Raw genomic sequence first — 24,518 nt, 5'->3', positions numbered from 1 at the left:
TACAACACATGACCAGGGCGAGTATTTTAGTGACTACATTACTAGAAGTTACTGTCCTGACCCCGCTCTACTATCACTTTAGCATAAACTCATACAAACAAGTATACGTGGTGATCCGTTCAAAAATTTAACGACTTTTGGGTGTTATTGGTTAATATTGGTTAATTCGTGAATATCTATTTTGTCCCCTTTGAAGTAATCCTCATCAGACATTATACACTTGTGCCAGCGATTTTTCCAATCCCTGAAGCACTTCAAAAAAACATGTTTTATGATCTTGGTCAGTTCCTTCTTTGACGCCGTCTTTATCTGCCAAACGTAGCGTCGTCCCTTCATGGGCCGCTTTTGTTTCCGGAACAAGAAAATATCACAGGGAGCCACAACTGGGGAATACGGTGGCTGTGGCATCATTATTGTATTGTTTTGGTCAAAATTTTGCGCAGAAACCACGATGTGTAAAATCCAATTTTTGTCTTCCCACAAATCCGGGCGTTTGTGACGGCATAACTTGGAATATTATTTATTGACCGTTCTATCATTTTACAACAACTCATGATGCACCACGATCCTGCAATCGAAGAAAATTGTAAGCAAAACGGTTCACATTCGACCAAACTTGGCTTTTAGAAGTCCAAATCTTCTCGAACTTCCGAAAAAAATTTGAACACACCGATAAACGCTGCTTTGGGTTATAATAGCCTCATTATAAGCCACAGTCAACATTTCGAATGCGTCCGTGCTCTTAGTTTTGTTTTTAACGCAACATTTGATAAAGATTCTTTGCCATCCGTTTTTTGGAAGAGACAAAAATCGACGATGAGCCAAAACACGTCCAAGGAAAACAGCTGTCAAAACTTTACTGCTTACTCAAAATGGCCGAACTTATCACCATAAGTGAGTGACATGAGTAGCAACATAACGCCTAAAGAAAAATCAAAAATTGAAAATACGTAGTCCACTTAAATAAAAAAATTATCAGAACTTTTTGAACAGACCACATATTTAACATTTTTCCTATGATAAGTTATTCAACTAGAACTGCATATCGTAAGGAATCTCTAAGCTAAAAAACTAAATGAGATTGTAATTCATTAAACTTATGTGTAATAATGGAATCTGGAACCGATCCGTGAACTTAAACTTATCAAGCAATCATGGCCACAGATCCATTGCCACAGCTGGTCTCTGTGCAGTGCAAACGCAACGGCGCAGCAGAACTATTTCTGTGCGCTCCGTGGTGTTGATGCTACGCAAACATCGCGCTCTAGAGCATCGCCGAGGCCCCAACCAAAGGCCGAATCTAGAAACACACCCCTAAAACCCGGCGCAGTTGAGTGTATTCTGGTCCGGCTAGATATGCGCGGTTGTTGAACAGGGCCGCCCGCCAGTTGGTATTTGTTGGGCGGCATTGGCACCGACACTACACGCGAGCGGTGTGCGTATCACGGCGGTTGTGGTGGGGAACCTGTTGTGAATCGACCAAGCGCTCCACGAAAAACACAGGGCCATCCTCTACCAGAGGGTGAAGCAGATGAGCGCACAGATTGATAGCTTCGCGCACAAGATCGCAAGATAGTGTGGTAGGAACCACGACGAAAGGCCATGTCGAGTAGCTGAATACGATCATCTCAGCATAACGGGCCACGGGGCGATTGAGCGGGCCACGGGGCGATTGTGTGAGCGTGTGCAAAACCGACCAGCTCACGTGATTCAGGAGCGCTACTCAGGAAATACTTCGAGGAAGACATGCTCAAACTAGATAACGAACGGCGGAGTTGGTAAAACATGGCGACCTTTTTCCAGTCGTTAAGAAAGGTTCACAGTCTAGAAGAGCCCCTAGGAGTCCCTATCTGCCGAGTATCTTGCGAGCGAATGACTGCAGATAAGGCTTAACTTATCGGTTACACGACATGGCAATAGGCCTGACGTAAGCTGGTATAAGTATAAGGACAGGTTGGTATAGGTTTCGGTTGGAGCGTCACTGTAACAAGAGTGCAATACGACGAGAACGTCATTTTATTTATCATCCTAATTAAAACATAAAATAAATTGATGGAGAACATCTACCTGCGCGAGCTGCCCACAACCTTCCGCGCGTGCTAATTAAAATATTAGAGTATCCACTATTTCAAATTAAACGTGGGAGCTGCCGGTGTACGGCCTTGGCATAAACATTGGACGTTTGGCGGTTTTAAACCACATCCGTGCGGGAGTCGGTGTTCGGAGCTTTCCCAAAACTCAATCATTTATAATTTTCGGTTTTCATTAACTTGTTAACAGCTACCCCCGCAAGAGCTTATTGGATGGCTCTGGACGGCACGACCAAAAGCAAAAAAAAATCTGTACACTGTCACACATAACTCCTCGTTTGACAAGATAAGAAGCAGTGGTAGTGGCAGCACATCTGGCGCCGAAATCCGGAGGCGCCTCGGCGCTATCGTCGGGACGGGAAGAACGAACCGGCCACAAAAAACGAGAGGCAAAACGTGCGGCCCTCCGAGTGACGGAACTAAATTCTCGCGCCCAAACATACACACACAACGAACGAACGAAACATAAGAGCATAGCGCGCGCATACGACGGAGAAGGCGATTCACGGTCTGCATCGGCGCGCAGCGGAACGCAAGAACGTTTAAAAGCACATAAAAGTGTCAGCATACCACATCATAAAACACAATTATAATTAGTTAAAGTCAGCCATTCGTTTCAATTTTCGTTTCATGTTCCTCCCGTGGTCTCTCTTTCTCTCTCTGTCTGTTACAACACCATCTTAATGCATTATCATTCGCCCATCAACGTCGTCGTCGCTGTTCTTCCTAGGCCCTCGGCTGGCTAGCGGAACATGATTTTTCTTGCGCCGGGGGCTACGACGCCGATGTTGGTTGGTAAAGTTTGAGGACTCTTAAACTCTTATCGCACCGCTCCGGGGGGATTGCGATCTTCAAAATGGACAGTAAGGTTTCGTGTTCGAAGCGAAAGCTCCATTAGGATAAAATGACCAACGAAGCCCAAAACATTGCCCAGGCCCAGGTCACAGTTGATACGAAATATCCGCATTCGAAGCGAATTGTGCTGAGGGAGTGATTGTTTTATAGACTTCATATGCGAATCCAACAATTTATGGTCCAAGCCAAGAAAGTGAAACAAGGGACCGTAAAACCGACCGAGTACTTGTTGCACACGCACCACACCTTTCAACGGTTGCACGCAGCTGTTTATGTTCCACCCCGCTTATGCTCAGCTGCCCACAAAAGGACCTTCCCCCCTGAACGGTGCATTTCCGCAAAGGAAACGTGAGAAAAATCTCGTTAAAAGGAAGCAATTGATTGCAGCATAAGCATGGTGGGCGCAATAAAGAGGAATACTCCCATCTTGACCCGACCTTGACGGCGGTCGAATTGGTGATTAAAATATTATAGCGCCAGACAATTTATAAAAATGAATAGCCATCATTAAATTTTAACATCACTCGTTTATGGGTCTGAAATTGCCATGCGAAACTTTATATTGCAATGTTTCGAATGGAGAGATGCACAAAATGCACAAAAGATTGGCATACAGCATAGACAGGGGGATCCGTAAAAATATTCCTTACGTAGTCTAAGATTTTAATAAATCCCACCTAGCAGAAAAATATGCAAAACGCGTATAGCTTTTCGAATTGTTTAGCCGAAAAAAGTGTGCGCCCTTGAGACCCAACTAATAAATCGTCATAAAGTTAAATTACCAACAATTCCCACTAACGAAGAGAGGAATATCTGTCGCCATGCGTCGCGAACATCGGGAGTTTCTCCTTCCGGGAGAAAGTTTGTTGTTAACGTTCTCAATGGGAAAGGACGCAGTCCTAGGACGACATCGGACGAATATTACTGTTGGTCAACTTGTAATAAAAAACCATTTGGACCCGTTAACCGACTCCGAGTTACAGAAGGAAAGAAGGAACCACTACTGCGCAGCCATCATCGAGCTTCATATCAAAATTATGATTGCTCTAGGAAGTGCAGGCGTGGTTCAAACACAACTTTGACCGAATTTTCTCCTGTTGGAACCAACCCAAAAAAAAAAACACCCACTGAACTACCGCCGGAGAGACTTGCCCCAACTGCCGGCACATGGTGCACGCTCCATTTTGGGGTAAGGCAAATATTGAAAGTCTCGTACCCGGTGGTGGGCAGTGGAAATAATTTACCCAACCGCAATCAAAACGTTTACTTCGAAAGCTCTCCCCGCTGCTACGCACGATTAAAAAGCTCTAACAGTAATTTGATAATTAGCAAATGTGTTCGAACGGCAAGCAAACGCCCACAACCGGAGCCGGTGGTGAGAGCTGCAGCTCCTTGAGACCCCAACACACGATTGCTAAGGGTTGAAAGTAAGCGGACTGACACACCGGTCGCAGCAGAGCACACATCAAAGCCCACCCCGGCCCGGGGCGGATTTCACTTAAAAAGTTCCTCCTCAACCGTGCGGCGGGGGTGGTTTATTATGCTTTTCACCACCACAACGCGCGGGCGCGCACGCGGCCAGTGATCAATTAGCGATGATGAGCGGCCCCAAGATGAGGTGAGCGCAAAAATAGCTGTAAGCTGTGAAACGAAACTCTATCGAGTGAACAGCAAACGGGTAACGGTTTGACCGACGCCGGCCATCGTTGGCGTCGAAGGAGATGCACAGCCAACCTGCGGTTGTTTTCGGCGCCAGAAATATGCAACGTTTAAAAAGTAACTGACTGCTGAAGCGAGTGGCTGAGTGGTTGGCGTTCAAAGCGATCAAACAAGAAGTTAACATAGTAGATATGGAGAATTCTAGTCGATTTAAACACACTCGATGCCTATCGGCCTCATTGCCTCAATTGCGAAAATAACGTGCCCGTAGATCCGCCGATCCAGATTATGTTGTAAAATGTACCGAAATAGCCCATGATGACGCCCAGGATCGTGCGCGTGCTGTTAACAGTGGCACAGCAACCGGCAACCACGCTCCAAGACACGCTAATAGGATTGATTTCCGAAAGACGCTCCCGCCGAGGCTGGAGCGAAAGACGAGACCGTCAAAATATGTGCATACCTGATGCCGGGGGTTGGGTCGTGATTCCGATCGGCTGACCGGTCGGCCGGTTCGAGGCGAAGACGATGGAAGGGATTGGAACGCGCGCGCAGGAAACTTTGGAGCACCGAGCAGCAAAAACGTATCAAATCTTGAACAACGCAAAGATGAGGTAAAGGCCCGGCCCCGGCCCGGGCCTGGACCCGAGTTTCGACGCTTTCGAAAACGAACAACGAAATCAGCCGCCACCAGAGACCATCATTATCCCACAATCGTCCATTTCATGGTTCGGATGTGTATATTATTATATGTAACACACAAGGCACACAAGGCGGCCTGGCGGGTGGCGCGGGAAGGGCCCAGGAGCGTTTAGCATGGCGATATGTTTGTTCGAGGACCACACCACTTCACATCGCATCGGAATGGGGCGATTAATTTACAGCAGCAACAGCAGCACCACTCGGGCTACCGTTTTTCGGGACCACGGCGGCGGCGGGACACTTAATATCCATCCGTTCTCTTCTCGTCCACATTTCGACAGTTTGGTCGAAGAATTATTTGTTCAGCGAAGGTCTATAACGAAACCATGTTCCCAAAAATGGACGTAGTTAGGACGACGACTCGTACCTAAGAGCTGCAATGGTATCCCCCTCTGTTGCTCAGTATGGCACTGGCCATGTAGGCATCAAAAAGCTCGATTTATTATCTCTCAGTTATGTTTATTTAGTGCCGGGTGTATCAAATTTGAAACGCAAAACTCTAGCATTTTTTTTTAATGTTGCAACAATACTTCACTCAATACTTCTTCCACTGCCATTGGTGCGAGTGGAGATGAAATCGATACAGCGAATGAAATGAGATGAAAACAGAACGGATCCATACGCAGATCGACATTATACCCAACGGAGATTGAAGGTGATGCCGCGTTTTTTTTTGCCATCCACTGAATATGAACCAACAAATGTGCCCTGGTCGATGGAGCATACACCACTCGACTCATGCCGTGCCGAATGTTGCAGCGGAACTGGCTCCATTAGGCAGTTCGAAGCAGTTCCCTTCCACAAACGCACTCCTCCAGTGAAGTGGCCTTGAAGAGCCGAGCATTACTGGGCATTTTAAAGACAGCAACAAAAACTCGAAAAACGCTTCTGAAAGAAAATCAGTCATCTTTGAAACGAATTTTAATGCGAATCGTACGAAGAAAAAAGGTTCAATGTTGCTAATACAGTATTATGTGCAATCCAAAAATCCCCCCCGTATAAAACGTTATTCGTTATTAATGTAATGTAAATTATATAATTATTGTAATATTAAAATAATAACTATGGTACATCAGAGCAATGAATAAGCCATAATATGAGGGGATGGAATTCAACCTTCTTATAGAACTGCAATTCTCCAACTACCAATTTCAATTTTATTAGCAAAACTGATGTACTATAGTTTAAAATAAAGATTTCCGAGATCTCTAGAGATCTTTGAGCCCTAGCCCACACTTTGGTAATGTTTGCCTAACTAGTTTCAATATCATTAATTTATAGAAGCACGTCAATACGAAATTTTTCATTTAAACGTTTTCGTGGCAAAAAATGTGGCTCAATTTTTAAGCACAAGCACGGCACGCCATTAAATATTAATGTATCAAACCGAATCGAAATCCATCATCAGGTTGTTGGTGCCATTTTTCACGATTACCAAAAACAACCCACCAGACACACCGACAGACAGCGACGCTAGAGGCGCTATCGGGCGCTGGCGGTCGCCACAGAGCCCCGGTCAGAATCAATAACTGGTTAAACCGACGATGAAATGATTGTTGAAATTGCATCGATCCACTGCATTAGTGGGGTAGGGCCGTGCTTTTATGCGACTGTCACGCACCCCGAGCCCCGCGAACCCCCATTATCGTCCGGGCAACAGCAACGAGCAGCGACGGATTGTTTCCCTCGTTCACTACTACTGCCGACTGCCGGGAACCGGAAACGAAATGGACGAGAGTCGGGCGTGAAAATCGGGGGAAAAAATGCTGCAAACCCTGCGCACACTGCACATAAATCGATATCAATTTTCATCGGCGTCTCGGGCTGCCCGAGACCCGACCCGATCGGCACACGACACGAACGTAGAAGGGGAATGCCACACCATTTTTCGCAGGACTTGACCTAGGGCAGCAAAAATGATTTTGGAACTGGTCAATGTTCCGCCATGTTCCGCATGAATTAGTGTCAGAGTGGCTTGGGTCGTCTCTGTTTGAAGCGTGAATTATTATTGCTGAAGTTATCCATTTTAATCCTTTAGAAAGTGGAACAATAACAATCTCCTTGCGAAGGTGGCGACATTTTATTTTGTGGCTTATGATTTTCTATGCTAAACTCCCGCGAGGAGAAAGTTTGTTTGTTGATTCTTCAAAGGAACGGCATCGGAACGCACGGAAAAGCAACCGTTGCGCCACCGTTGTTTAATCTTTCACCGACTTTCTCACAATCTGCTTACGGGGAAAACGACCCTCTAGCAACGGCCGTCGTTCACGCACAGAAAAAATTCGCAAACTCACAGAAAATGCTTTCGCTGCTGCTATAGCGACGGCCAGCCGGACGATAGTTTTAACTTCATTCTCACCCAAGGGGCCAGACCAGCAACATGCAACCCCCCCGCCGACATACGAAGGCAGCAAAACTTTAATTCGCCTCCGTCATCAGAAACCGCATCATTTAGTCAGAACCCGGGGGTTTAGTAACACTTTTTTGTAGCCCCATTTATGGTTCCCGAAGGTACACCACACCATCATGCAACACCATGCGGCTGCTGATGATAAAAGTAATGGAAAGTTTGCGTTATCCAGGAAAATGGGGAAAAAAATGACACCACCGACCAATGCAATGATTCACCGTTTCCTTTGTGCCACACATAAAGTGCTGATTCAAGAGACAGCGAAACGTTGCTAAGACGGCATCTTACGCTAACAAAGCGGTCTTATGTAGCACGGTTAAACTCAAATAAATACTGTGGAATAAAACATAAACTACGTTTGATAGTGACTAATCTAAGTGCGAAGAAACTGACACTTCTGCTCCTTCAAGACGCAAACCTTAAGCAAAGCTACAAAAAATGGGCCATCTTGTACAGTTTATGTGAAAAAGTCAAGACCAAAAAATAGTAACGCACCAAAGCCAGTAAGACGTCATACGATACGACCCGCGTGCCGTGCGTTAATCGCGATGAACTTTGCTGCGAGATGCTGTCTGCGGTTTAATCAAACCCAATGACAGAATAATTGCTTCAGTTGCCCCTCGTCCCCCCGTCGTCGTCGTCGTGTGGAGTTACATTTTGCACATAAAAATGGCAAAAGCTGAACACCATCGGCAAGTGTCAGTCAAGAGTGCTGTCGATGGGAGCACGCGGTGCGCACCACACATCATCGCGTAGTTGGTGCAATCGCAAGACGACGATAATCGCCGCTTTCGGTGATGGCCACAAACACGGTCCAACACCACGCCACCTTTGGCGCGCTTGAAGCGCCAACTACGACTCGACTTGCGACATGATTGCGTGTAATTAAACATTAACATCCTCGGCCTCCCGCACGTTCGTCGTTCCAACTCAGACTCAGCCCAATCTCAGCGAGCCGGAACCAGTCAACGGCGGAGGAGAAGAGGACGTGGGGTCCACAAAGAGCACCACCAGTAACTCCTCCAACGTCCCCGGCGGCGCTCTCCTACTGGCGGCGAATTTTAAAACCTCGATCCACTTGGCACATTAAATGGCTCCGATAGTTTTGGGCACCGCATAGACCAACGCTCACTCTCAACGTCGTGGTTTCTCTCATTTCCGTGGCCATGAATCGCACGAAAACTGGTTCTAACGAGGCGAGCCGAAGACGCCGTGATTACAAACTAAATGTGAACCGGAAAAACGCCTGTCTTATTTACGGTCCTCAACCGGCCGGCCGGTTCGGATGCCCTATGGGCACCGCAATAAAGTTGTAAATTAATTACAGAAACATAGAACTGTCCACCAGCGCGCGCGCCGTGTAGCTGTGTTAACACGTTTTGAGCTTTTTTTTGCAGCATAGAGAAGAGCTCCGCGCGCCGGCAAGATCGATCAATCAACATGCGAAGCAGGCAACCGAGGGGCACAAAAAAAGGGCGGACTATGGAATAGGGAAGAAAAAACGGACATTCAGCAGCGATTGCGCGGAGCGATAGTATCCATAGCGAAACACACTTCCGGGACGTGAGAGACACTTGCTGCTCGTGTGGTTCCTCCTTTTGATAGTGTGGCGATTGTGGCCTAGGAGACATACGAGCAACATATTTATGGCGCTTTACCGTTAGGCTCTTCACAAGACGCTAACGCGCGTTGGCCCGGTGGTACGTGCCCGAGTTAAGATTAGGTAACGAGCCAAGACCCAGAGAGATCGTTAATTAAGATCGGGATCGGGACGGGCTGTACGCTATCACAATCGCCGGCCCTGGTTTTATGCTTCACAACGAGCTGTTGATTCGCTTTGACTGTTGATACGGGAAGCAAAAAATCGAAGCCCATTCTATAAATTTGCCTTCAGCAGCATCTTCAGCACAGTGTGAATAGTGTGCAGAACATACTAATAAAACTAACTAACTCGTGAAAATGGATCGTGAAAAACATAGGATTACTTTAATGAAAGTATTGTTCGTTGTTAACTATTATTTTTTCCAATTTTTTCAGATAATTTTCGGGTTTCATGTCGATAGAACTCCCCATCTGTAGAAGCGATCCAATCAGAGATCTATTTATCAATACTTCCACAAGAAGTGAACGGCCGATGGGCTAACAGTTCCCAACCGACATTTTCGAGATAGGTTTTGACCGGTTTCGAAATGTGTGGTGGACCATTGTCATGTTGAAAAATCAGCTTATCATGTCTTTTATCCCATTCTGTTCGTTTTATCGCAAAAGCTTGTTTCAACCGCATTAATTGTTGTCCATAGCGTTGTGCTTCAATAATTTCATTAGGTTTTAAAAGCTCAAAGTACACCACACCTTTCATATCCACCATATGTACAGTATAAATTTTACACAGTGAATATTTCGCTTTGGTTCCGATGGACCTGGTTCACCAGGCTGTATCCAGGCCTTTTTGTGTTAAGGATTCTTGTAATAACTCCCCTTTGCATCACAAGTGACGATTCGGTACCAGAAACTCTTTCCTTTGTGTCGTGCAAGTCGTAATTCGCAAACGGTTTACTTTCCTTCAATCCATGTGGAATCCAATAAGACATTTTTCTAATAATTCCCATAGGAACCAGGTGATGGTCAATTTTAGTGTGGTCAACTTCTAATATTTCTGCAATTCTTTTTGCGTGTGACATGCATCCTGATCTAGTAATGCTAATTCTTCACCATAAACATCCATTAAAATACGATAACTATCGGAGGCACTTTTCTTCATATTGAAGTAATCCTCGCGAAAACACTTTACCACGAACAAAATTAGACATATTCATATGCTTAAAAGAGGTGTTGTTTACACTTTAACTAAAAAACCTATACTGCGTTAGATGCATAATGACAATAGCTGTCAAACACATATTCCATTAAAAAAAATTGTGTGTGACATTTAGTAAATAATGTCATCTATTGTAAAATCCCATGAATTAATTTCCGAAGCCCTAATATATCAAAGTTCGTCTTAATTTAAATTCTTTACACAACTACATTGATACAACGACGACTTGATATAAATAAAGTAAACATAAAAAGTGAACAATTCTCTCCACAGCGACTCATCGTCATCGATGAGACCTAAGCCTCGTTCGCTCACGCGAATGGTTGACGTTGCACAAATTTGTCAACTAAGCCCCGTCGATACAACGCTGCTGCTGCACATCGCAAACTGTCACCCACATTCGGTGGGTAGGCCAATAATGCACATTAGGCCTCAACGGCAGCAATTTGTCTGCGAATGGAAGACCCCATCGCACCGAAGCCGTTTGCTACACCATTTGCCATCATCGTCAGCCACACACACACACATATGCGCACGGCCCACGACATGTGTGTGTGTGTGTGTCGTGGGGTAAATGTATTTGCTAACAATAAATGCCAACAAATCAATTTGTTGTGAGGATGACCTGCCTCAACTCAATTATCGTTCACTCCTGTGTTCGCTGGTGCTGGCTGGCACTTGGTGTCGTCGTCCGTGTAGTGCGAAGAAGTAGTGTGATGCACATTCTTGCACAATGCATGAGATGCAATCGAAAGATGCATTCGATTCGGGGTGGGCTTCGGGGCGGGGGCAATCGGTGTGTGTGGTACGGCACCCGTCGGCGTGTTCCTTAATGGGCGTTCCGAGGCCGTTCGAGTGACAGAGCAGAAGAGAGCCGGCGAAGAAGATGAGACAAATGTGCTTTGACAAATGACTACAGATTTTGCAGGACAGAAGCTGGAGGACTGCGGTGGGGGCTGCTGCCACTCTTCTGCAGGAACTCTGCTTGCCGATCTCTGAACGGCAGGCTTTCTGCAGCATACGACGACGACGACAACGACGAGTATTAAGCCATTCAGTCGCCGTCGGCAAACGCAATGCTACGGATGATCGCCATCAGCTGGCCAGTATCCGCTGCTGTTCAGGCCCCATCATCATGTCACATAAACCGATTTACAATCGATACACCATCACACCTAATGGAAGGCAGGCGTCGTGACAGTCGAAACGGAATCGATGCAAGCTCCTGCTCGCTCTCTGGGTCGCGCTATCCTCCTCATCCTAATCGGAGTCGGTGTCGATGATCTGATCCGCAGAATCCCCCCCCAGCATCAACGGAAGCCAAGCAGGCGGCTTTGCTGCGAAAGTTATGCTCCGCGTTCCGGGGATTGCATCTGGACAGACGCTAATCCGAAGCAGCATGGTGCATTGGCACCAGAGTTCAATAGATATCTGCCACCAATCTGGCTTGGTGTCGCGTGGTGGAAACATTGTTTCGCGGACTGGCGTTTCTCTGCATTCAGCCCGGTAAGTGGCAGAGCACCACTGCAATTCCGATGCAGCCCCGCTCGGACCACGTTTGATCAATAGACGCACCCCGATTGAGGGTTCGCACAAAACGATCGAAAGCAATCACCAATTTGCCGCAGGTTGTTATGGTGCAGCTCCAATGGACGACGTGGGCGAACGCGATTCGCGCACACGTCCGTGGCCGCATCAAAACCCAGGACGCGCGCGCGCAAAACACGGACCGGACCGGAGGAGCTTTATGTTGATATGTTCATAATGATTCCTGTACAAAGTGGTTTTTCCAATCGTACTGGCGGACACAACTTACCCTGCATTTTCGGCCGCAGCAATTGACATGTGAGACTCATCTAAGAGCTGAAGGGGCGAGGGGCCCTGTGGAGGCGCGGGGGGAGCTGTGAGTCGCTCCGTGGTCGCTGATACGCCAGCCACCTGCGGGAAGGAAAAGGATTGGAGAAAAACAGATCGTTTGGTAAACAGTTTCCAAGAGCAGTGCGGTTAAAGATAGAACAAAGCCAGACTCTTCAAATAAATAATAATCAAAACAAACAGGAATTCCTTTCAAACCAATAGGAGGAGTTTGGGTTCCGAACAGAAGATCTTAACTGAACTAATGTTTTTCAATTCATGTTTCGTCTACGACCTCTTCAGAAGAACCTCTCTACATAATGTTAGTAAATCATCAACATTTTTTGACAGTAGGATTTCAGTTACAGAAACTCAGTCCGTCAAAGTGAATTGTAGTGAAATAGATGTGATGAAGAAGGCAACACCACGAAAATAGCGAAACAATCTACAGACGATGAAACAGAGACCCTAACAACTTTGCTGCAAAGATGCAAAAAATGGCAAAGAACAATGCAAGACAGGAACCAAAGGAACCAGGCATAGATTTATCGTGTCTAACCCTATGAAAAGAGACTTGTAAACAGATGGCTCTAGCTGTCAATTCGGTCTAACTAATTAGGCTTTTCTGGCAACATTACCTTGTATTGGCATCAGGCAAATGATTTCATTAAGGCGGTTCAAGAAATTAAAACATGGAGATTTTGACTTAACAAGCAAAAAGCGTCGGAGGACTACAAAAGAAGTCGAGGACGCTGAACTACAACAACTTTTGGACGAAAATGAAACGCAAATGCCACAAAAATTCGCGGATCATCTGAATGTGTCCAAATACGCCATATCCCTACGTTTGAAGTCCCTGGGAGATTGAAAAATGGGTGCCACATGAACTGAATGAACGGGAGCAGGAAAATCAAAAAACGAAATGTGTAATTCTACTCGGTTCTAGCTATAAAAGGAAGTCATTTCTCCATCCGATCGTGATTGGGGATGAAAAGTGGATTCATTTTGAGAACCCCGAAAAAGATAAAATCATGGGTCAGTCCAGGAAAAGCATCAACTTTGACTGCAAAACCAGATCGATTCGACAAAAAGATAACGCTGTGTGTCTGATGGGACCAGAAAAGTGTGGTGTATCACAAGCTGCCGATTATCATTCATTTTCCTCGATGGGACACGCATTAGCTGAGCAGCAGTTCGATTCCTATGAGAAAATCGAAATTGGAAGCCTAATTGTTTTGCTTCAAAACACAAAGAATTCTTTCGTTCCACATCCACGATTTAGCAAAGAAATGGGAGAACAGCGAAGGTATCTAGCGAAGGTACATTGAATAAAATACAGTTTTTCATTTCAATGCAATCAACATGTGATTTTTGGAATGGAAAATGGAATGGAATAGCTGAACCAATGGAACACCAATGAAACCAACTAGTACAGTTCCGAAACAACTGACAACAAATTTGGGCTTTTTACAGGGTTTTCTTTTTGCAACGCTTTGTGGCCAATTTTTTCTACAAACATTTTTTGGTCGCACGGTTTTGGCGTAATTGTTTTGTTTCGAGACGACCGTTTATGCGTCACGTTTTTTCGGTGCTCACGTGTGCTAATCTCGTCAAGAAACGTGACAGGACCAATTAATGACGAGCTGAGCTACGCACATTACTGAGCCGACTGCGCTTCGTAAACATGTTTTCATTCATCACACCTGTGGTGACTCTCGAAAGGCACGCATGCCGCGCGTAAAGATAGCAAAACATAAAGACGTAAATCTGCGTTTGGTAAGCGCCCCATCGTTCAGTGACAAAACTCGAGAAGAAACTTGTCCAGGGCGTGCTCTATCGTATCGTATGTGTCGTGTTAACAGTCGGTGGTCCCCCCGTGGCTAGGTTGACCAAATCGCTTAACCAAAAACAGATCCTTACGGGACGGTCGGTTGCGTCTCATGTTTCGACGACCCCTCAAAAAATCAGACCAAATATTGTGATTCGTAATACTCTACTTTGTATAAGTAACAACGCCAAACGGCTATACTTTGCGCCGCGAAAATAAACAAATCAAACTCGCGGTGATTCTATTTCGACGCCACAACACAACAGCGGCATTGACATCATCTTTTTCCCGAAGCGAAGAAGCGGCATTTTATTCAAGAGCGAGTTTCGAGAAGGTTCTTCTGCCACCCCGGCCACCCGTCCGGAAGGTTCCGGTTTCAGGCGGCTCTCGATGAGTGCTTGAATCTTGCGGTGTTCACCTAAAACTTTCGTCGACACGCCGCCCCCACGAGCAAAGAAAACAGTTCAGAGTGTGCACACAACAGCCAACAACGATCGGAAAAATCACGCACCGTGAGCAACCTTTTCGTGACGCTTCAACAACCTTCAACCGGCCGGTCGGTAGCGAAAGGAGAAAACTAAATAAGTTACAAAACTGTAGGGTAACAAACAAACGTGCGTGGTCGTCATGAAATGAAATTTTAATTTCCAACTAGCGTCCCACGTTCGCGACACCGTTCAATCGAACGTCATTTAAAGGTTCCTAATCGAAGGCGATGATCAGCAGGAATGGAACTATGAGCCAGCGGGCAAATATGAAAATAAAGATTTATGTTGCATCACTTCAATGAATCACTTCAAGGAACTATTTACACATACAGGGTGCGTAATCATGACAAGACCTATTTAAATGTCAAATAACTTCGCTATTTGTCAGTTGATTTTGACTAATCAGCCAGATTCTGAAACGTTGGTCTATGCCGTTTTAGTCATGGATCGAAAGCGGGCGGGCATTCTATATCCCAAATAAATCTTGTTCATTTGTCAAAATCGATTGAAAAATGGCTGAGTTATTTAACATTTAAATAGGTCCCGTCATAATTACGTACTCTATAATTCGTCTTGCACAAGAGACAAAACTTGGAACAAATCTCATGCTCCTCGGCATCTTGTGTTTTTCACCAAAACAAAAACGTTGCCAGTCGATCAAACAATTTGACGCATCCCGATCTTCAATCGGATTCTGCCGAACGAATCAGCACCAAACAACCAAAAAAGACTTCACCACAGATCAACTCACAAGCCAGAATTCCTACAGAGTTTTCTTTACATAGCTGACCAAACAGGCGACAGACACTCGGAAGACGTCGTTTTACTTTGCACACCACGTTTCCGAGATTCCGATGTGGAACCGAAGAAGGATTGCATATGCAACGAAAATGCAGACGGACCCCGCAACCAGGGGGCTTTTCGATCATAGTCCAAACAAACGACGAAAAAACTCAGATCTTCCTCGATAACCTCTGTCTCCGGTCGTGGAAGAGAGATAAAGGGACCAAATGGCGGGGATATGTGTTGCGCTGTTGACGGCCGTGTCCTGGACGCGACCGGGTTGAGAAAAAGGATCAACATATTCTTTACGAAACACAAACACAAACATTCCGAACCACCGGGGATCGGGATCGGGGTGTGTAAACACAATTTCTGAGGTAAACAAACGCGCAAACGCGATTACGCGTACGGCGCAAGGAACAAGCGCTGGGCCTAAAGCACACACATTGAAAGATTAACACAAACACCACCGTAGGTCTTGATTAAACGCCGAGGTCTTCCTTGCGATCGTCCTAGGGGACGATCAACAGGCGAACAGGAGAGGGAAGGGAAGAAAAAAGCGTATACCAACCAGGTCTAACGAATAATCCCAAATTTTGAGGCACTACAGTAAACAATCCGCCAGTGAAGAAAATTTTCTCGAACACAACGCAGGTGTTGCTGCCGCTGTTTTGGTGGTTTGGCGTGGGGCCTCGTGTTGTATGGCCTTCGACGAACGTGGCCCACTCGACGGCGGCGGCGACTCGCGGAGCAATAAATATTAATAATAATAATGATGAAAACTACAACAAATCACTGAACGAGGAAGCGAAAGGACGGCGAAGGAAACCGTGGGAGAGAGAGTGAGAAAGAGAGAGCACGCGCGCGCGAGAGAGAGCGAGCGAGAGCGAGAGGCAATCGTTGAAAACGTCGGGATTATTTAATCACTCGTTTCCTCTTCGCACTGCACTTCTAGAAGTAAAACCGAAACCGGAGGCACTTGCGCCTGCGCACGCACGCACACACACACACTGCGCACATCGGTGGCGATCATACCCCACGCACACACACACACACACACAGACGCAGAGACACAGTGACGCACACTAGCGAACGATCAACAAATTCAAGGATGTAGAGACCTCAGATCACGCTCACTTCACGCACAAATTCGCTCTATATTGACTGCGCGATCAGATTTGCGCGACTCGCGGCACTCACGCACACTAATATATGCACAGGGGCACACGCACGCACACGCGGATCGGGTGACGAACGCCTTTTTAAGGACACTGCTGGATCTACAACACAAAAGAACAACATCAGAGGATGTGGGAAAAAAAGGATGGAAATGGCACACAAAATGGCCCACAAACACACGCACGCAAATCACGCCAAAAAACGCACTCAGCACGGACACACACACACAGATAAACAGACAGCAACGCAAAAGCAAGGGTTGCGCGAAGAATTCGATCGGTGGAACTCGGTGGAACAAAAACAAAAGCTCAAACAAATCAACACAAGTTGCGGATTGTGAACACCTGCACACGGGGTGGAAGGGGAGAGGAACTAGCGCCTGTCACTACTACACCCCCAAAGGGTGAGATCGCGAAGAGATCGATCGATCGACAGCGGGGATCTAGCGAATCTGTCTTTACCGCACCTCACTCAACATAAACGCATCATCAGCAGCATAACACATTCTTCCCAGAGTTTCATTTGTTGACAGAGTTTGACAGCTCGTTTGACGTTTGCACTCTTCTTGATCGAGGAAAACTTTGCACACTGTTCCCTCTCTGTTCTCGATCTCTTTTTCTTTGAAACCGGGGGCCCTTAATTTGCCATACACCCGCCGGTTTCCCTTTCCGCGTTTCCTTCACTCATTCAACCGGTTCCGTCGCGAGTGGATTTGAGTGATTTGTACACTGCACCAACCGCTGGGGGTTTCGCTTCTCGGGTGTGCTGATCGCGTAATTGTTTTGCAGGTATCCTGCCTCCTTTTGCATTCTTTCCGTCCGTGGGTCGGTTGTTGTTGTGTAAGTTGTTTACTTGTTCGCTTTTGCTTGGTGCTGTAACACGGCCACAACATGTGCAAGCTGCTCTACCTTATCCTTTCTGCTTTCTCCAATTCCTTAGCCCCAGTAGCCCCCACTATCGGTGACTTATCGGTGGTGGACATTAAAACACACTATCTCTCGCTCTCCATAGGGCTGCCCAAAATGGCCGGTTAGCACGCAACACCTCGAACAGCGAGAGTCGCGATCGCGCGATTAGCGAGAGGTGTACTAACTAACACACAACGCCTTGAAGGTGGTACTCCTCGCGAAGCACAAAAAGTGGCGATAGAGAGAAAATAATGAATAAGTAAGTAGCAGCAAACAAGCAACAAAGTAGCAGCACTATTCGTCTACAGCACTGTGATAAGCCCGCGCGTGGCTCTCGCATTCCTGACTCCGTGGCTCGCTGCCGAAGCACGTATGTTGTGGCCAAAAACGGCACCCAACGAACGAACGAACGAAGGCTGCATGTAGATCACACCACACGGCCGACCCGACCCAAAGAAGGCCGACCGGTTCCCTGCTGCTGGGTCTGGGCCTGGGGGCGGTGCGGCGAACCGCACCCTCACCGCAACAAGGCAGTGTTGGCCGACCACCCTCTCTCTGTCTTTTTCTCCCTCTCTGTATGTCTGTGCTAATGCGGTGCTGGCTTTCTCTTATCAATCGCAACACCACGGCTCTAGGCGATGTTGCTCATCAACAACCAACAACATCACCCACTACACACCACCACCGGGGGACTTCCTAAAAGCAGCCTCACAAACAAACGAACGACCGCCTGTTCTGTTGTTCACTGTTTGATTCCTATTGCTTACGATCGCGCGCACACCGATCATGCTTGGGGAGTCCGCAGCTCCGGGTTATCAAACACAGTTCGTGGAGAGTTCCTCCGTGGCAGTTGCAGTTTCACTTCCTCCGCAACACGACGCGACGCAATGCACGATTACGCAATCGACCGACCGACCGACGGGGTGGTCACTTCAAACGGCGTCCACCCCAGTCGTGTGCCGTGCACAGGAAATAACCTTGGCTTGGTATTGGTTTGTCGAGAGAGGAAGGGTGCTTGCATTGGACACTGCGTAGTTTGACGCCGGCCAGGATACTACTTCAATGTCACAGGCACGGTGCCGGCGAATGGAATTATGCTTTCACCGAGACCATTTCGCATTCGAAACCTACTTTCTGCCCGCACACACGGCGGGGGGAACACACTTTAGGATCCGCCTTCGAGAACGGGTTGTATATAGGGTAACGCGCGCGGGGCGCCGAATGTTCGCGATGCTGCGGACGAGCGAATCGACGACGCGGGAACCAACTGCGGAACACGACCGTTTCTCACGAAAGACGAACTCAAACTAAAAAGCCCCCCCAGTCGCCGCCGTGACGGTGCGGCCGTGTCACTGTGAAGGTGAGTGACTTTGGTGAGTGGCTCGCCGAAGGGGCCGTCCGCGGCTTCCGGGGCTCCGGCATGCCGCCCCGTCCTGGTCCCTGGAGTGGAGCATTCGCGATCGGAAAGCTCCCTTCACCGGACAGCGCCGGGGGGGATGAGCTTTTTTCGCCCGCGCCGGAGTACCGGTTCACGTGAGTGACCGTTGTTTTCATTCTGACCCTGTACCCATTTCGATCCGCGAGCGCCGAGCGGCTCACTCTGGTTCAAGAAGAGAAACTCGAACCCCGCCGCAAGATTAGGACCTGCTCTCGTAGAGGTGGTGTGTGTGTCGGGGACAGAACGGGTATCCGTCTTTTGGGAGGTGACCACTCATAGAGTAGGGGTTGCGGAATATTACCCGGTTGGGGCCGATAGTTGACCGCGAGCAGTTGCCATGTGAGAAACATATCGCCTAGGATGAGTCGTGTTCCAGGAAAAGTGGGGCAGAAAGATAGCGAAAACAATCGGAGCCTTAAACGCAGCTCCTGAGAGCAGGAATCAATGTATTTAGCGGTGGACACATCATCTGTTTAATTAAATTAACCACCGAAGGACGCGTTACTGGCGTGCGAGTTAACACTTTTACTACACGCCTCGAAACAACAACAAAAAACAGCACGTAATTGCCACCAAAGGCAATCGACAATGGCCTTTACACGGCCGTTCCTCGTTGGGGCCGTTAATCGTTTCCGAGTGATACGCGGCGCGAGCCGACCAAGATGATGGCCATAAAGGTCACTTACGCTCAATGATAACTGAGCGGAATTAATTTTCATTCGATCGTAACGTGATTAAATCGCAACCCCCGACGAGCGCAGAGAAATATGCATTCGCCAGACGGAGTGTTGTGGCTGAGTGCCGCGCTGCGAGTGGGGCGCCTCCATCGCGCGAATTGCATCATTCGCGAATGAGTGACCACCAGCCAGCCAGGCGAAATGCAAACCGAACCGAACCGATTGTGAGAAGGCCATCCGATGTGGTCGCCGTCCAAGACGGCGACGAAGACGACGATGTGCATCGCCCGCTGCGAGATGTGTCTCTCTGTCTGCGCCGCGTACGCAAGAAAGAATGGAAAACGAGAAAATCGAAAACACGACCACCAACCAACCAACGAAACCGAGAAGTAGTAAGATTGCAGGGCCAGCAAGCAGAGCGGGGAGCGGGGTGTCTCCTCGCTCGCTGGCCTCTGGGAACTGGTTTTTTCTACGCAGCCGGAGGAAGCTCTCCGCGGTGGCCGATGGGTTCTTCGCGGTGGATGGCGGCAGTCGCATCGGCAGCAGCAGCATGTGGTTCTCTTCTTGGCCGAGATGGACGTCTTAGCCCGCTCGACGTTCGCCGGTGCTGCTAATGATAATGAAGATCACAACAGTGATAATGGTAATGGTTGGCCTGGCAAAAGCCCGCGTGTCAAGCCCTCTGCTGTGCCGCGGAGCGAACTGAGGTGGTGTTTTTTCCGTTTTCCTGCGCGTTTCGTTGACAGGAATGCAACACCGGGGAATGCAAATTGTTTCGACAAACGACAGTGACGGCCCCCAGAGCAACACACCGACACCGGTGTCTCTGCCAGATGATGAGTGCCATAATGCACACCGCCTGGAAGTAGTAACACTTCTTGGTTTGACGGAACTTCCGAGGTCTGAACTAACCCCGATATTCATTGAAGGTTTTTTAGCCGTTTTAGCTTCGGACGTCATTGCAGATCACCCTATATAAACTTCAAATACAGAGTATGGTAACTGAGAGGAGTTATATAGAGATTATTTCGAGATATATAGAGATTATTAATCACTAAAGACGTGCGTGACATTTAGTTTTCCTGATGGAACACAACACCTCTTCTGTTGGCCGATTTTGGTCATTTCTGGTCAATTGCTAGTGTTTGGCTACACGGAAGCGACTCATAATAAACTATTCCTTTCAAGTCCCACCATAAACCCAGTAAACCCTTTCCGGTCCGTGAGTCCTGCTTTGACCACCGGTTAAGCTGCTTTACCACGCATAAACCACGATCGCTTTTACATAGTATTGTCGTATTTATCCCATTTCTTATCCCCAGAACCCATCTGTTTAAGAAAAGGGTCGATTTCGTTCCGTTTGGCCAAAATTGTGCAGATGAAAATTCGAGCCATAATATTTTTTGGTGTAAATAGGGTGGCGCTCAAACATCGAGCTTCTTTGTGGATCCAGCTTTGCGCAAATGCCTTAAAACTGTCTGATGGTTAATCTCTAGCTCCAGGACGATGCTCTGATTACTAACATGCTGATCTACTTTGATTATTTCTGTTATTTTATCGACATTTTCGACGGCGGGTCTGCCTGTGCGAGATGCATTTTTAACATAAAAAAATAACTGAAACGGGTCAACGAAACCAATATTGCACAAATATTAACAGTTAGAGTATCGGGACCATAAACACAATGCTCAATTTCAGCAGCTTAGCTTGAATTTTCGCCTTTATCGGACAAACATTGTAAAATGTACCAAAATGTACTCCATTGTCCTTCCAGTGTGTTCCATTGTTCCCTGTGGCTGTTATGGCTCCTTCTTCATTTTCGAAGAAAAAAGGGCCGATGATGGGCCACCAGATCAAAATCCGCACAAATCACTCGTTGAGGGTGTATTGGCTTCTCTTGCACGACGTGCGGGGTCGCCGAGCCCCTAATACGACAATTCTGCCTATTAAGTTAACCACCGAGAAGGAAATGAGCTTATTAAATTTAGTACAGTTGTAGTTGAAGACTCACCACTTAGGAAATAAGTTTTAGTTATTTTCCAATTTTCTGCAAGCGTTTGGCGTCTCATTTCGTAAATGTCAAAGTTTCTACTAAATGTTTACAATTTCCAGAATGAAGTTTCACGTTTTAAAAGTCAAGTAATCGGTAACCTAAACACTTGATTGATCACTCTGATGGTTGAACAATTTAAAAGTCAAGCGCTCTTGACTATTCCACGTGTTAGGATAAATAATTTGTTACAAAGCAACTCTTTGGAATTTCTCCGAGTTTCTTACCCATCACTGTGACCTTCTACTACTACAACAGTTTGTGTGTTGGTAAAACAACTTCTTCCATCAGTTAGCCAATTATTAAAACTGTACGACACTAGGTCAGCAGGTCCACATTAGAATATTAATGAAATATCAAATCAAAACAGAAAGATTAATCGCTCCTCGCCTCGTATCTTGCGCGCGTCTGAAGGACTGCACTTGCGGAAATTGAATCATCAACATTCGGCACTTACTCTAGACCGTGCCAGAAGAAGAGCCAGAAGTGTCAGGGTTTTGTTGGGCGAGCGACGGGAGAGCTTTCTTCCGCAACTGGTCCACCTGACCTGCCCGAGATCCGTGTCTCGCGTATGGTCTTTGCCAACGGTACCCAACCAACAGACAGTCGCACGTCGGATGCACTGCGCGCTGCTGGCTGTTGCACAGCCTTGCCCTCTCGGGAGCTGCAACTGCACAGATTTCTCTGCCCCGCCTCCGCGTGTACACACGGTTCCCTTTTTAATTAATTGCTTTTAATGTATGCGCATTATTAAACTGCTCCGGACTGGGAGTGTGCGCGCGCGCGAGCAAGCGCAAGGGCACACGACGACGGACGACGATGCGCCCAGGCCCAGGGAAAAGATAATCCAATCGTTCGTCCCGTTCTATCGTTTCTCAATGCTCCATGTCTTGGTCGGAAAACAAGGGAGTTCTCTCTCGCCCCGGGGGAGGAAAGTTATCGGTTCTATCGCTGCAAGCAAAGGGGAAATTGAATCGTGGGACGCTCATATGGGGGATGCTGGTAGTTGCAAATCAATTTGCAATTTGCTCGCTGGTTTAACTGGCAATTCTTGATGTATCGACAATATATCGCGGCGATATCCATTTAAATGTGGTTAACAAGAAAAATTAATTGCTGCTCATTTTTTTAACCGCTTGACACGGAGCGGAGCGGAGCGCGCAAAATTCCAGTCATAGTCCGCAATCGCAATAAATTGGACACCGGTATCGGTGGTGATTGATTTATTTCTACGCTAAAACGCGATCGAAACCGAGAAGAGAGCTACGCAAAAGCGCGAGCACGCGCTATGCTCGCATCATTATGCTGCTGCTGGGCTTTTCGTTATCATTCGCTCGTTGCAATGCATCAGTTTCCGCTCGGTCCGCAAACAGTACAAAATAACGGACCCGAGCTTTGGGGGCTCTTCTCTCCTGCACATTAATTATTGCTCCTCTCAGCATATTAACATATTGCTGTGCCTCCGGTTTCCCCGAGCTGCACACAGCTGCTGGGCACACGTTGCCACGATTGTTGGCAGCACATTCGAAGGAGAAAGAAAAAGGAAAAAACATTAATTCACAGCATGAACCAGGGGCCTTGTGTGCGCCGAGAGAGCGCTTCACGACGATCTAATGTATGCTTTATGCTTTTTATTGCTATTTGTATGCAGCAGTTCTCCTTCATCGTCACCCGTTGTTTTCTTTTTCATTCAACAGCAAAAACAAACGCCAAGCAAACGGAGAGATTGAATTGAATCGTGAGATGCGCCGTTGGGTGCTGGCCGGGGAGGAGTGTGCATGGTTGGTGATGCATCTGATAGTTGGGAGAGGCCAGGAAGCTCCCAGCTATGCACTTGCTGCGCGCACCTCGCAAGAAGTGGGCCACGGCGGAAAAGAGTTGGCAACACAACGGGGCCACTGTGGTGCAAAAGAATGAGATGGGAATCGCAGTATCGTGACGGTGGTACGTAAAAGTTCGGAAACAATCTAGAAACATCTAGTGTTAACGGAGCAGAGAGCGAGCAGAACTGACAACATAGTTTGCCATATCTGTATAACACATGCAACATTTTTACCAGTCTGTTCAATAAGTTTTGAGCTTCAATAACAGAGGACGATGCTGCTAACCTAATTTTTTGTGTGTTATGTTGGTACACTCTTCATATGAACGTATGTGAAATTTCATTTAAAAAGAGGCTAAAGACTGTGGTGTGAACCAGGTTCTTCGGCTCCGAAACGAGTTCGTGTCCAGAAATCGACCAAGAAGGTATTAGCATAACTTTTTTTGGGATGCGAAAGGAATTTTGTACTATGGATAACTTGCATACTGGTAAAACAATAAATTCCGAATATTATAGTTTTTAGACCATCTGACGGAAAAAATACGTGAAAAAAGATCCGGTTTACAGAAGAAAAAATCCTTGACAATGCATTTTGATCATGCCAGAAATCCATGAATTAAAGATCGAATTGTTGGAGCATCCACCGTATGCACCAGATTTGGCCCCTAGCGACTTCCATCTGTTTCCAGACCTAAAAAAATCATGCATGGAAAGCGTTTTTCATCAAATGATGAGTTCACAACAGCTGTGGAACCGTATTTTGAAGACATCTCTGACTTTAGGAATGAAATTCATAGATTGGAATCTCGTTGGAATAAGTTTATTTATATTCAGGGAGACCATACTAAATAATAAAGTGTATTTCAAACCTTAAAATTGTGTTTTTCTTACCGAATCTAGAAACTTTTTGAACAGTACAAAGCGGTCGTTGTAAATAATCTGAACCCGAATCCTAGC

General features: G+C 46.8%; 1 protein-coding gene across 1 annotated transcript in view; it reads right to left on the bottom strand.

Moving 5' to 3' along the window:
- LOC128270722 (nuclear receptor coactivator 2) overlaps positions 1–24,518 on the bottom strand; it is a 95,084-nt gene that overhangs the window by 67,714 nt on the left and 2,852 nt on the right. The window contains exon 2 of the mRNA XM_053008137.1: positions 12,351–12,472. Coding sequence (XP_052864097.1) covers positions 12,351–12,472 — 122 coding nt within the window. The remainder of the gene's footprint in view (positions 1–12,350; positions 12,473–24,518) is intronic.

The sequence above is a fragment of the Anopheles cruzii genome, chromosome 3, assembly GCF_943734635.1.
Source record: "Anopheles cruzii chromosome 3, idAnoCruzAS_RS32_06, whole genome shotgun sequence".
Classification (NCBI taxonomy): Eukaryota; Metazoa; Arthropoda; class Insecta; order Diptera; family Culicidae; genus Anopheles; species Anopheles cruzii.
The sequence above is the reverse complement of the archived record's forward strand: the minus strand, read 5'-3'. Positions and strand labels throughout refer to the sequence as shown.